Source organism: Temnothorax nylanderi, unplaced genomic scaffold (genome assembly GCF_030848795.1).
Source record: "Temnothorax nylanderi isolate EJ_2023f unplaced genomic scaffold, tnyl_v1.0 TNYL_tig0050_pilon, whole genome shotgun sequence".
In the NCBI taxonomy this organism is placed as follows: Eukaryota; Metazoa; Arthropoda; class Insecta; order Hymenoptera; family Formicidae; genus Temnothorax; species Temnothorax nylanderi.
Genome location: NW_027249112.1, coordinates 1 through 15163, shown reverse-complemented (window position 1 = coordinate 15163; position 15163 = coordinate 1). Strand labels below are relative to the sequence as shown.

Below are 15163 nucleotides of genomic sequence, written 5' to 3'. Positions count from 1 at the left end.
TGCAAAAAGAATAAATTTACTCCATTAGAAATAAAATTGAACACGAACGATCTCGCATACTTAAGTAACTATTAATGCAACGCAAGTCAAAAACTCGTGTACTTAGAGAGCGAGATTGCCAACGAAAGATTGCAATTATTGCATACTAGTCCCAATAGAACGGTTACGTTGAACGCAACAATTAACGGACATAAAATGCGAAGATAAAAGAAACAATTTTCTCTTTCTCGGTCTCGCTCTACCATCGCTTTACCGTTTCGCGTTTCTCGCCGACGGACGCATGGCGGGGCTTTCAAATAATTTATCGAGTGATTTATCGCACACCAAGGTAAGTACATAGAACAGTGCATCGCGCGCGCTGAGTTTTATCTGCGCGACGATCCACGCATTACAGGCGCCGTATCGTCTAGATGCACCTGCGAAATATTATTTATTGCTGGCCAACAACAATAAAAAAAAACACACAGGCACAGAAAGAGGAAGAGGAGGGGGCGGTGAAAGAGACAGCAGCTACAGCAAAAAGTTCCTTTTATATATCGCGCTCTCGGACGGCCGCTTTTTATCGCGCGGTTGCATCGACGCAGATGCACTCGTACTACGCTAAAACGATGCGCCAAGCGCGACACGCCGCTCGTATTGCCCCTCTTTCGCAAAAGGGAAACTATACGAGTGCACACCGAAGAAATGCAAGAAGAATACTGATGTAGTAGAGGAACTCGGCAAAACGAAAGATTCGTTCGATTTCAGCTTAATTTGAATATTACTGTAAAATAAATTATTATAATAAAAAGAAAAAAGAGATATAAAGCCGCTTATTTACACAAAATCTTAAAATATTAAATAGACCAACAATAAGTACAACTGAGTATTCTTTATACATACATAGTCCACTTTTATGTATCATTAAATCTTTGGCTGTCTCGTATCCATCATGGGAAATTTGGATAGATAAATTATAACGCTCATCGGATATTCCATCGATCTTGTGCCATAAATTCGTGCAACTTCCTAACCGTTCTTTCGGAAAAGTTACTGCGAGCATTAATATCAAGAACCGAATCTTTCCGATGTTACGCAGTCAACCCTGTGCCAAGCTTCTAAAAAATGTATGACACGCATATGCGACGTTGCGCACCTGCATGCTACGTCAAGCCTGGTATCTTTGTTCCCGCATGATATTAACCTTCGCAGAGTTCAAGTAAATCCTTTTTGAATACGTAACGCAATGTCGGCAGTCGCATTGAACAATTTTTTCATAATAAAATCAAAGCTAATTAATTCGTTAACGTAATTTAAATAATAATCAGTGGCGCACATTTAGTCCAAAAAATATCTTCTTAAAGAACGGGGAATTAATTAAACCAAATGGACTGATCTTCACGAAACTTACTTGAACGGAATAAAATCTTTGCGGTCGGAATTGAGCGATACCCACACTCTGAAGAGCATTAAAAAAAAATTCTGCACGCGATGTACAGAAAACAGTCACCGACGCTCAATTACATTACACCTAGCCAGACGTATTAATTTCGCGGGCGCAAGCACATCTCAATTTTAATCTCGCATTAACCGCAATTATGAAATTAGACGCACGTAATCGTCACAAGTAAATAGTCCGCCGACAGTTGCGTTCCCAATGGAGACGTTCCCTTCGAAGACTATCTATCCGCGACACGCGAGGATTATGTTAGTCAATTTTCTCGATGTAGAAGGAAAACAACGAAGTCTTCTCGACCAAAAACTACTTCAGCATTGATTATTTCCTGTCTTGTTGTTCTACATTCAATCTCTAATGCCGGGTACTCAATAGGACCTGCGACGTGCAACGCAAAGGTTGCTACAATTTTTTCACAATGGGTTTGTTCCGAAATAAGACGTACTCACTAGTTGCAGCAATTGTTGCGTTGCACGTTGCAGAGCCTAGTGAGTACCCGGCACAAGACACTAATATATACAATTAAGAAACATATTCAAACAAACAAGCGTATTTATTATAGACATACCTCATGATATACTTGTATTAAATTTAATACAAAATCAAGGTTACGCAACGAACAATGCTTGGCTCAGCTTGGCCCGTGCCAAATTATCGACTGGCACGAAAAGATCCGGCCACGCATAAAAGCCGGCGGCTGCGTCGCGAGCCGGACGAACCGCATCATATTTTTACATAATTAGCACGTGGCGCCCGCGGTATTACGTCCTCCCACCCTCACGCTCCCGATCGTTACTTTTTGCCGAAGCTTGCGGTATTTTTGGACACTGCCGTAGCCCACAAATCCATCCCCCGGGCCCCTCCGCGACCGATGCTGTATCATGTTTCTTGGAGGCGAGCCACGATATACATACATCAGAAGCGTGGCTCCGTTTTCCCCACCCGCCCAACCCCGGTACACCCCATTGTGCGCCGGTGTATATCCGATCCGAGCGATTCTTATCCTAATTAAATCGGCTGAGCGTATTGTCTGGGCGTAGAGTTTCCATCGGATCTCCGTGGATATCTAACGCCGCGTATAAAGCCGCGTCGAGCGGAGAATTGAGACGATCGCGCGGGCGCGGGGGACCCCCCCCTCGAGAGGACGATCCGAACGCGAATCGATGCGCGCTAAATTACAGATTCGTCGACATGATCGACGCACGACATGCGGGATGCCTCGAGTGAATATCCGCGTCAGACCGACTGGCAAGGTGTACGAACTTCATTCGATTATCAAGATCCGAATCGACCACGCGCGTATATCAGTTAATTTCCCCTTAATTTTCCGTAGCCATATAGGTGACGAAAAGTTGGTATATTTCACGAGAATTTATACTGACATGTACCGTGAATATGTAAACGGGCACATGCATTATTTTTAACGCTAATGAATGTACCACGAGTAATGATTGAGCATTATTAAATTTATAAACGGAATGTAATAAACGGCCACCTGTCTTACGCTCGTCGATCAGCGATATTAAACGGTTCTGAATCGCCAGAAATACGCGATATTTGGTGAAGCGATACTCTGCAGTTTCTCTTTACGGTTCGGATTTTCCAGAGATAAGTTGCCCGTTGGGTTCGTTGGTGTATGCATAAAACAATCAAGATAATTGTCGAAGCTATGTGGGGACTGCCTGGCTGGCTGCTTTCCACCCTCCGCGCGATTCGAGATAGCTGCTGCGAGCGAAGGAGGAAGCAACGGTTGAGGGAGGGAGATGGAAAGCAGGAGCTATCCAATTACATTGAAAACAATAGTCTTAAGTGCTCGTGGCGGTCCGTTCTGGGCTACCCCCCAACCCTGTAGCGTCGATGCTTTTCCACCGACGGTTTCCCGTTCCAGGCTGCGATATAGCCGTGGCGACGCGCACGTTTGATTTCAAAAAGATATTGCCCACGGAATACTACATCATATAATATACTTTTCGCTTATTTTTATAAGGCTTTTCATTATATCGTTGTATAATATTCATATACGAAACTGCTCATCGTATTACATTATCATATTTCAATATTCCGTTAAATAATACACATATATTAATGAGGTATACTTTATAATAAAATTACGATGATATCATCGGTGGCACCGATGACGAAATGGCCCGTTTGGTTCTCTTCATCGAATACAAATCCGAGATGGGAACGAGAGGAGAAAGAAAGGCAGAAGCGACGAGAATGAAACGCGCCGCGTTGCAAGAGCACGATTCAGTGGCCAAACAAGCGATAAAATGAAAATGAGCGGTAAAAAGACAATATGAAAACCATTTGGGTTTTCCCGAGGGCTGGGGCAGGAACGAGCCAGGCGGAAGCGGGGCTAAGTGTGTAAATGAGTCCGTAGTTTAGCCCGATTGCCTCTAGACGACCCCTTTCCGCGGTGCGCAAACCTCATCCACGGCTCGCTACCCTGATAGCAGCACCGGTATAGCTGAAATAACCGTAGTCTTCCTGAGGAGCAAACTGCTCCCTAAGACAATTCTCGAGACAATGAGATCGTTCGTAGCCCGAATTCAAATCAGTACAAATAGACGATGGATTAAATGTCTGTATTAGATGCGGGGCCGTTTCCTGAATTGATGGCTGCTCTGGATACTTCCGGGGCCATCTTCGGAATTATTCAATTACGATACTAAATTGAATAAGGTATCTAAACTTATCAATATCAGACAAAATTGAGTTAGTCGCTCGAACAATTTACGAAGTAGACCGCTAACATTTGCAATACTCACCCGTGTCTAAGAAGTTGTATAAAATAAAAATAATACAAATCGTACATTTCGTTCAATGTAATCAAGATTATTTCTATACTTCTTACGATGCAAAAGTATACATGTTACGATTGATCTAATTTCATTTCATGAGCGAGACGTAACAGACGTTAAAAAGACATCGTTATTCTTTCATCTCTGTACTATTCGCGCATTGATCCGCAATTTCGCTCGCAACGTTCCCGCGCGCGAGCGTGACAATTTGCTGGCGCATCGGTTCGATGACGGGGACCGCGCGTGTGCTGCGTCAGGTCGTCGATGCCTGGGACGGGTGGATGGGATGCACATTGGAGCTCTTCCTGGCCTCGTGTCTCTTCGTGTCCTTCGTCGTTCCGGGATGTTACCCCACCCCGTGGTAACCGGGGCTCTCGGTGCCGAATGACACGTCGATGACGACCCGCTGCTGACTCCGACTAACGAGCGGGGCGTTGGGGGCGTGGGAAGCCACCAGAGATCGCGCCTCGTCATCACGCGCCTCGGAGTCCCCTCTTCCGCCTCGCGTCCAGAGAATTCATGTCGAGCGGATGAGGTCGCGAAGCCCGAAGAGGTCACTACGGGTGGCTACGTCGATTTCACATCACCTGATCATCGGATCGTGCGGATCGGCCGACTAAAGCAAGAGAGAGCTGAGTGGAATCCTTCGTGACAGGCGAGCTGATAAACGAAGGGTAAACGCGATGAAATAAATGGCGGTGGTCGCGATGCGAATTCGTCTTTGTCAGAATTGCGAAGGATTTAAAACTGCCTAGATCAGAGCGAGAGAATCGCATTCAGGCAGAAGCGCCGATTCCCAAGGTCGAAGTAAAACGGGAACGTCTTCGTTCCCGCGATGACTTCACGTGTAATTACAACGGAAAGATGGGAGCCAGCCAATTGTCACGAGTGAATTTCGCGCTGGAATTGCCCCGACCGGTCGAATTGATGGGAGGGAAAGCGGGCTCTTTGGTGATGTGAAAATGAGGAGGAGGAAATGGCGGATGAGCGAGGGGCGGATATAAAATAGACGATGTCAGCGCGTCAGTCATCCGTAATACCTTCATTCCGTTTGTCTCCCTCCATTGGTAGGTAGAGGGCATGTATATATATATATATTATATATAAGGTATTTCCATGAGCGGACACAACTTCGTTATCGCCTCTGAGGTTATTCAATTTCGGCGTTAAAATCTTCTAATGTACCATTATTGCTTCGAGGGGACACGACGACCTCGCGGAGCGATAATGGCTTGCTGCACGTCGAAAGAACTTGAATGAAATTCTCTTTAAGGCGGAAGACTAGCCTGACATTGTGGCCGATTGACAAGAATAATGAAAACAGTCTGTAATTGGCCGATAAAAACATTTTAAAGCACATTTATTGTCAGAAAGTATTTGTATTGCACGACACGTTTGATGTTATAATAGACACATGTCACACACATGTACGCGCATACCAATCAATATTTTTCATTGTCCTTTTATTTCACTTTTGTAAAAAATGTGTGCGATAATGTTTTAATAATACAATATATTATGCGATAAACAGTTCATCAATACAACTACTTTCTGTCGCATTAAATTTTTGTTTTTTCCCTTGAAATAATACACAACGAAGTTATATGAACAGAATGTAAAATGAACAGAAAAGGATTAAAAAGGATTAACAAATTAGATAAAAGATCAATTCAATTGTCAGCATCCAGAGATCGATTCCTATCCAAACTTTATCACATGACGTGCTATTTTGAAGATTCTTCGCGTTCCCTTGTATAATTACAAACGAAACACAATGGAATGCATAAAGGTATGCGTGCGGACGCGCCTGCAGCTATATGCGCCATGCTCGAACGATACCAGATAAGCCGTACCCAAAGATGGTATGCTGCTCTGATGCCGACTCGTGGTAGAACGCTAACCAACACGGCAATGAGAACTCGACAAACGTGGAGTTCCATCTGCCAGATAGACATCGTTCCGCGACTTGCTTCGTCATTGCGGCGGACCTTTCAATATACAGCCGCTTACGTCCCTCAGATTCGCTTACTAAGAATCGGAATGTTTTACTTCCGCATCGCTTTCGTTAAAGAATAGCTATATGTATCTACATGCAAATATTTCCGATATAAAGAACAAAATAAAAAGTTTTATATAGTAATTATATTTAAGTAAGAAACACTCTAGCATATAAAATATAAATGTATTGAGATACTGAAAATACCGTAGGCTGTTTTAAATTAAAATTAAATTTAAATTACAGGTTCTTACCGGGACTTGTGTTCTTTTTCTCAACTCGCGCCATAAAATAAATAAACTGATCACGTGCAATAAATATTGCACTTGAAACGCTGAAGCGGTTTCGAAGTGCCAAAATACTGACAACAAGTAAAAAACCGATAGCATCGAGTGATGCGTGGCATTTTTGATGGCGATCACCGATACAAGGCTCAAGGACAGCCCCGAAGGTAGCTTTACGTACGCGAGGCTCTCGGGAATCCATGGACGATTCCGCTGGTCGGTTCTCTGGAAATCGATGCTGACGAGCGAATTGGTACGGCGACCTGCGGGGCGTGGTCGAGCCGAGTCTCTGTGACACGGCCACCTCAATCACCGTGCGACGCCCAAACCTGTCATTATCACGCGACCCTGTCTACCGTAGGGTCTACGCGCGTACGCGTACACACAGCGCCAATGCGCCGAGGGCGCATACGTGAACGTGCGTTGAGTTCGACGCACGATCAAACTACGTGATCCAACGGATCACAAGGAACACGCGTCAAGGGCGCCAGACGTAGTGTGCCGAGGGGATGCAGACTCGTTGATCACCTCCTTGTCGCAGTACGCGGACACACCCCCGTCATTGTGTCCTTCGAGGTAACGCGGCGCTGGAGGAGGCGGATCCTTCCTTCACAGGAAGGTTCAATCGTCCGCAGGTCCGACGACCATTGACCCCGGCTAGTGACCCAACTTTGTCTCCCAATTTCATTGATTAGGCCTCGCGCTCTCGCCTGCTGCAAGCGTCGTATGCCACTCGCGACCCCACGAACTCAACGCTGATTGAACCGTACTAATGAAACGGTTGGTTGTAACCCTAGCCTAATCTCACGTGTGAGAGATACCAGGCTTTAACTTCAACGATCTGATTAACCTACTTCCAGCGAAGATCTTAGTAAAATAAACTTGCTTTTAACGCAACTTTTATATTTACCACGTACATTTTTTGCAATTCTATCAAAACCTCAATATCTCAATTACGAAAAAAAGCGCAATTACACGACCCAAAATGAGAGATCTGAGCGGAAAACACGGAATGAAAGACGTTGAATTAGGTGTCCGATATCCGCACCACTTCATAAAATTGGCAAGATTATGTGCAGCCTTCGCTCTCTTTCTCTCTCTCTTGCTGGCTCCAAATGCGAACGCTGCTATTCCCAACGTCGCTATTATTACCATCCCCGTCTCTTCACAGTCAATGTTTGAAGACCGTATCGAATTCTCGCCGTTAATGAGAGGCGGGCGGAATTATTGACAAGAATCCAGCTCGCTCGGATCCCACCCTCTCTCCCACCCAACGTGCCGCACGTCAATCGGTACCAAGCACGCCTCGTGACTTGTGGGAATCGGGATAATTATAACGTTTCCGTTGAGTTTCGATACGGGGAGGGAGGGGCGAGCGTAATGGTGGAACCTCCTCCTCTTTCTAGGGGCCCCTCAGGCGGCAATTCTACGCTCACGCTCGCGCCGCTACCCAGCAATCATCCCCAGTCAGTCTTTCAGTCAGTTCCGTTGCTATTTAATTATCCATTTAAAGCGTGTAATCTTCTCCTACGCGGCACCGATTCACTCGTGCCGGTCATCTCTCGATGAGGGACAACGAGAACGATGATGACGTCGTGAAGGTCTGAAGAGGGCACAATTTTAACTGTATGGCAATTCGTGATGAAAGTGCATAATATATAAAAAAGTCCTTTATCTTAATCGTGAAATGTAAAATGTAATATATATATAGTTATTAATTTTCCCTATAATCTCGCGTGTTCCAGATGATTATTTTTATCTCAAAGATAGTATTCATCGTCATCCAAAGAAAGCTTGTCCTTATATATTCATGACTAATAAAAGAAATAAAAGGTGGAATACTACGCAGACAATAGCAAACAATCGATCGACGAGGATGAAATTATTTTTCAAAAAATCTGTACGATAGAAAGGTACAATGCAAAATGCTGGTAAATAGATTTATTCAAACTTAGAAGTACACCATTGGGCGCGATGCGCACCGGTCACGCTTGCCGTGAAATGGCGAGCACTCGTCAAATTATATAATGTTCGCATGGAAATAGTTAGAGTATCGAATACAATAATTTCTCGGAGGCACTCCGCGTCAAAGTTAAATCCATCGACAAGAGAATACGATAATTATTATAGTGACTAGATGAGCTCTCAAATGATCGGCGGGTAACTGTTACGCGACGGACTCATGCGACCATGTCAGAATAATTCGTTAGAGCGACTGCCTGTGCCGCGGTCTCGCGGACCGCGGATTCGTCGGTTACCCCCGGTTCTACAATTCGCACACGAGGCCCGCGCGTGATTCGGCCGTGCGGCATCAACCGTTACAAATGGAAATTAAATACATACATATACCGCCCACCATTAATAACAATTATTAATCTTAATACTAGAGTCTAGATATCGGAAGTAACGCATCGGTTAGCGGGAGCTTACACAACTTATTTATACTTCGCTTACAAATTCCGCTCGCAGTTTTAAGGGTCACAACGCGCACCCTTTCGTCAGTACCTTCATGAGTCTTGGTCACCCTTCCCAATTTCCACTTTAAAGGCGGCGCATTGTTGTCTTGTATCAAGACGACATCGTCAACAGTTAAGTTATCTCGTTCTGACGTCCATTTCGATCTGCCTTGCAGTGACGTCAAATATTCGCGGCTCCATCGCTTCCAAAAATCTTGCGCGATTCTCTGAACTGCTTGCCAGCGATCGAGTCGATTTAAAGGAATGTCTGTTACATCAGCATCTGGAAGAGCGATCAATGAATCACCCGTTACAAAATGTCCCGGGGTTAGTGGTTGCAGATCCGCCGCCGAAGACGGCAGCTGGCAAATCGGACGCGAATTCAGACATGCTTCAATCTGTATCAACACAGTAGCCAATTCCTCAAATGTCAGGAGACTCTCTCCGATAACGCGTTTTAAGTGAAATTTACATGACTTTACCCCAGCCTCCCACAATCCCCCCATGTGAGGCGAGGATGGCGGGATAAACTTCCATTCGATGTTGTGTGAAATACAGAATTCAGTTACGTCTTGCTTCTCCCTATCGAGCAAACGATACATTTCGTGAAGCTCATTTTTGGATCCTACAAAATTAGTCGCATTGTCGCTATAAATGCGCTGTGGGCAACCTCGACGTCCCACAAAGCGTCTGAGCGCTGCCAGAAAGGAAGCGGTGCTAAGATCACTAACCGCCTCGAGATGGACGGCCCTAGTTGAGAAACAAATAAACAACGATATATAAGATTTATTGGTTTTTCTTCCGCGGCCTCGATTAACTAATGTAGTGATAGGTCCGGCAAAATCTACGCCGATTACGAAAAATGGACGAGTCGGAGTGACTCGATCTGCGGGTAATTGACCCATGATTTGCAATAATGGTTTCGGCTTGTTGCGGAAACACGTTATGCAATCATGTGTGATTTTTCTGGCGATGATTTTCCCTTTGAGCGGCCAATATATTTCTCGAATAGAATATAATAATGCCTGTGGACCTACATGCAATAGTCTACGATGCTCTCTGTCGAACAACAACCGCGTAAATTTGCTATCGGATGGCAAAATAATCGGATGTTTTTTCCCAAAGGACACTTGCGAATTCTGAATTCTGCCGCCCACCCTGAGAAGTCCTGTCTCATCCATGAATGGATGAAGCGACAATAGTTTGCTATTAGAATGAATTTGTCTTCCCGACAATAGATTCGAAGTTTCCTCGCAAAAATGAACCCTCTGCACTGCCATAATCAACAACTGACGCGCGCGGCGAATTTCGTCTATTGACAGAAATCCGAACTTACGATTGTCGCGATTCATTCTAACATTAAAAACAAATCGAACAATCCACGCCAAAATACGTTCGATCCTCGACAGCGAAGAATAGTTATTTAACAAGAACTCTCTAACGTCATTCGAATTGCTAACGTTTGCAAAAACTCGCGTACTCGAAGCCTGCTCCGCCCGAATCAATTTCTTGTCTTCCTCGGTAAGCCTCGGCGATTTCAACTTACGCTGTTCATACTCGCCGAAACGCGACAACCAATCGGGCCCCTCCCACCAGATTTTGCTCTGCTTCAAATTTTTTAAACTTGTACCCCTCGAAATCAAATCGGCAGGGTTCTCAATTCCGTCGACATGATGCCAGTGTCTCGATGGAAGAATAGATTGAATTTCGGCTATGCGATTTGATACGAACAATTTTTGGCGGGATGGATCGCCGGCAATCCATGCCCGTACTATCTCAGAATCGGTCCATGCATGCTCCTCATCGAACGTTATCCCGAGTGCCCCTCTAATACTTAGCACCAAATTTACTAGTACCACAGCACCGCATAGCTCGAGCCTAGGCAGCGTGATAGTTTTACATTTAACGGGCGCAACTCGTGCCTTTGAACAAAGTAAGAAGCAATTGGAATTATTATCTGCGTCAATGGTTTGCAAGTAAATACAAGCCCCATAGGCCTTCAAAGAAGCGTCGCAAAATGCATGTAGGATGAAGCGCACCACATTAGAGCCTCGAATTACTCTACGAGGTACCTGTATCGTACTAACCTCTCGTAAATCCTCTGTATAAGCCTCCCATGCCTGACGTAGATCCTCCGTCAGCGGCTCATCCCAACCTAAATTCGCTAACCAGGTGCTCTGCATAATCAATTTAGCTCGAGTCAAAATGGGACCGATCAATCCGAGTGGATCAAACAATCTAGAAATTGTTGACAGAACCTCACGCTTAGTTTTAACTGAACTCGTTATAGGCTCGATAGAAAATTGAAACATGTCTGATTTGGGATGCCAACCCAATCCCAATGTCTTTACGGCGCTCGCGTCAATCTCCAACACCGACGACTCCTCGACTCGATCGACGGCATGCAGCTCAGGTACAATTCCCTCACGATTTGAGCGCCATTTGTGAGTCTCGAAACCCCCCTCGCGTAACAAATTCTCCAATTGTGAGACTAGTTTAATAGCTTCAGGCTCGCTATCAGCTCCTGTAATAATATCGTCAACATAAGAATCCTCCAGTAGAACTCGCGACGCCATTTCAAACCGGGTAGCCCCGTCTTTCGCCTGCTGTTGCACGGAACTAATGGCTAAATGCGAAGCGCTAGTTTGACCATAAGTCACGGTATTTAGCCAATATTCCTCTACCGAATCATTTGGGGAAAAACGCCATAGAATTCTCTGATAATCGCGGTCATCCTCGTGTACTAAAACCTGACGATACATCTTTTGTAAATCAGCCGTGATCGCAACGGCGCGCAAACGGAATCGCAACATTATGTTGATTATGCTATCTTGTAAATTAGGTCCCGTCATCAACGCATCGTTCAATGAAATACCCGAAGTGGTCTTCGAGGACGCGTTGAATACCACTCGCAGCTTAGTTGTTGTGCTTGATTCCCGAAGAACGCCATGGTGCGGCAAATAGACCGGATTCGGTATTCGAGCGTCCCCGGTGACCTTAGACATGTGATTCAAGTCGATATATTCTCGCATAAATTCGGAATACAATTTGTATAATTCCGGTTCCCGTTGAAATTTCCGTTCTAAACAAAGTAAACGCTTCATCGCGATGTCTCTCGATTGTCCGAGCTGAGTCCTGTTTTCACGGAAAGGTAGTCGGACGACAAACCGCCCGGACACGTCTCGCGTTGTAGTGTTTATGAAATGATTTTCGCAGCACTGTTCTTCCTTCGATAACCTTGGATTGTTATTAGCGTATTCTTCTAATTCCCAGAATTTTCGCAACGTATCGTCTATTGATATTTGCTGCGTGATCAAACACACGTGATTATTAGAAAGTTGGCGGCTGGTCGTACGACGCGTGATCAAATGTTGTGGTATTGGACCCGACACAACCCAACCGAATTTAGTGTTTTGCAATACCGGTAAACTTTCACCGAGTTCAATCTTGCCGGCTTCCAATAATTGAAGGAAGAATTCTCCGCCTATGAGCGCGTCAATATGACCCGGATTGCAAAACAACGGGTCTGCTAACTTTAAGTTCTCTGGGATAGGCAATTTTGATATATTGATGGAAAACGAAGGCAACTTTTTTGTTATTTTCGGGACCACCAAACAACAAAGACTCAACTCGAACCCGGAAGTTCGCGATTTCATCGAAATTTGACAACCGTAATCTATCGCGCAGTTCATGTTATTTAAACCGTTTATGGATTCGCATACGCTTTCTAATTTTATGTTCAATCTGTTACACGCCGCTAACGTAATGAAATTTACTTCGCTCGCACTGTCCAACAATACCCGCAAAAAATTCTCGTTATTATTTGATTGAACATTTACAACAGCCGTTGACATAAGTACTTGCTTACGCTCGCCTCGAGCGTGTTGTACCGACATGTTTCCTGCTGACTCGTTGTTGTTGGTTGATGCTCCTATCTCGCCGTCCGCCACGGCGCACAGCGTGATCCCAGATGACCCTCTCGAACAGTCCTCCGAACCCCGTGCCGAATCCGTCGACGAACAGGATGTCCGCTTCACAATATGGCACAACGTGTTATGTCGCTCGCCACATTCTCGACATGAACCGGACCTGCAATCTCTAGAAAAATGATTATTTCCAAGACAATTGAGACAAAGTTTCAATCGCCTGGCCTCCCGGATTCTGTCCTCCACGGACAAGCCCAGAAACTGTTTGCACGCATAAATGGAATGCTGTCCTTGGCACACGTAACACCGTCGCTCCTGTGTGGTTGTTGACAGCGTCGTCCTGCCTTGTACTTTCGAATCTAACGATCGCTGTCTGCTCGTTCCGTCCCTCGCGCGAAGGTCGTCCCTGTTGACGATCTCGCCGTCCGAAGCCGCTCGCCGCAACAGCTGACATTGCCGTTGCAAAAAATCGATCATTGTGCTTGTCGTCACATCGTCTTCCCGCTCGATGTGCTCCTCCCAACGTCTTCTCGTCGCGTTGTCCAAATTTTTCTCAATCAAATAAATAATGAGGTCTCCCCATGACTCAGTAGGAAGTCCCATTGCTTGTAACACTCGCAAATGTTTCTGAACGTGATCTACCAAATCTTGAATTGCACTGGCTGATTCTCGTCTCACCAGTGGTAGATCGAACAAACACTGTATATGCCGCTTTCGAATGCCTCGCTCGTCATCGTATCTCTTCTTCAACAAGTCCCAAGCGATGGCGTAATTATTCTCGGAAATGTCTATCGATTCGATTATTTTTGCGGCTTGTCCGCTCAACGAACCAACCAAATATTGATGCTTCTGTACCCCAGTCAGGTCGCTGTCGTGTATCAATGTTTTGAATGTATCTGAGTATCGCTTCCATTCCTCCATGGTTCCGTCGAATGATGGCAACGTGATCATCGGCAATTTTACGTGAGATTCACGTGCGGGCGTGTTAGACCGCACGCTTAATCTTTCTAGCAATTGATTTTGTTGTTCTACTATCCGTGCCAACGCACCACCGTCGCTGCTTTCAACCGATCGCTCGGTCAATTTTTGAATCAAAATTGTCTGCTGCTCCAGAACCTGCATCACGCCTGTATCATTGCTCGAATTCGCTGTGTTTGCTGAAGAGCTTGTGGACGGCGGTTTGATTCTTTCCGCTAACTGCTGTAAAGCTGCCTTTGCCGAATAATATCGCTCGTCGAACTCGCTTTCCTCCACTTCATCTCTTTGTTGGTATTCCTCCTCGGGCAACAATGATAGAAGGTTCTGTGCCACAGCCTGGAATCTCGAATAAATGTCTTCCACCGCATGGAAACGCGCCGTAATCTCGCCCGGTAGAACGTTCTCCACATCCTTCTCAGCTTTAGCGATGAAGTTTCTTATGCTCGTCAATTTCCCCTTTAGCCCGCTCCTCTGTTTCCGAAGACTTTCGACATTCATTTTCTTCGTTCTATATGCACGATTCACTATGCGAAACTTGTCCCTTTTTCTCGACGAAACCCAGGAAGAGAGGAAGAAGAATCGATGGAAGCACGATCACGTGAACACGGGCTGACACTCCGAGCTCAGCGAGATCGGCCGAATGCCTCTCGCTAACGATTGTCACTCGAATGTTCTCGAAAGTTTCTTGACTTTACAGTCAATTCCTTGCACGCACTAACATTCACTCGTTTTCTGAGACACTCTTGCTACTCCGGCGCGCGTCAAGACCGGCGATTCCTCGTTTATCGCAACCGCGTGCTCCGAAACGTGCACCCTAATCCGGCTCGAAGGACCATTTTGTACGATAGAAAGGTACAATGCAAAATGCTGGTAAATAGATTTATTCAAACTTAGAAGTACACCATTGGGCGCGATGCGCACCGGTCACGCTTGCCGTGAAATGGCGAGCACTCGTCAAATTATATAATGTTCGCATGGAAATAGTTAGAGTATCGAATACAATAATTTCTCGGAGGCACTCCGCGTCAAAGTTAAATCCATCGACAAGAGAATACGATAATTATTATAGTGACTAGATGAGCTCTCAAATGATCGGCGGGTAACTGTTACGCGACGGACTCATGCGACCATGTCAGAATAATTCGTTAGAGCGACTGCCTGTGCCGCGGTCTCGCGGACCGCGGATTCGTCGGTTACCCCCGGTTCTACAATTCGCACACGAGGCCCGCGCGTGATTCGGCCGTGCGGCATCAACCGTTACAAATGGAAATTAAATACATACAT

General features: G+C 45.4%; 1 protein-coding gene across 2 annotated transcripts; it reads right to left on the bottom strand.

Moving 5' to 3' along the window:
• Positions 1 to 9118: 9118 nt before the first annotated feature.
• On the bottom strand, positions 9119 to 15157 carry LOC139772481 (uncharacterized). Of its 2 annotated transcripts, none has more exons than XM_071706210.1 (2): positions 9458 to 15157; positions 9119 to 9258 (listed from the first exon to the last, which is right to left on the bottom strand). In XM_071706210.1, the coding sequence occupies exons 1-2, from the start codon at positions 14375 to 14377 to the stop codon at positions 9247 to 9249; spliced, it is 4932 nt and encodes a 1643-aa protein (XP_071562311.1). In that variant the 5' UTR covers positions 14378 to 15157; the 3' UTR covers positions 9119 to 9246. The 2 variants fall into 2 exon arrangements, with proteins under 2 accessions (XP_071562311.1, XP_071562312.1); XM_071706211.1 differs by lacking the exon at positions 9119 to 9258 and having other exon boundaries at positions 9553 to 9725; positions 11063 to 15157.
• Between the last annotated feature and the right edge of the window lie 6 nt (positions 15158 to 15163).

Coding starts and splice junctions, on each gene's coding strand:
- LOC139772481 (XM_071706210.1), bottom strand. CDS start 14,377: ATGAATGTCGAAAGTCTTCGGAAACAGAGGAGCGGGCTAAAGGGGAAA.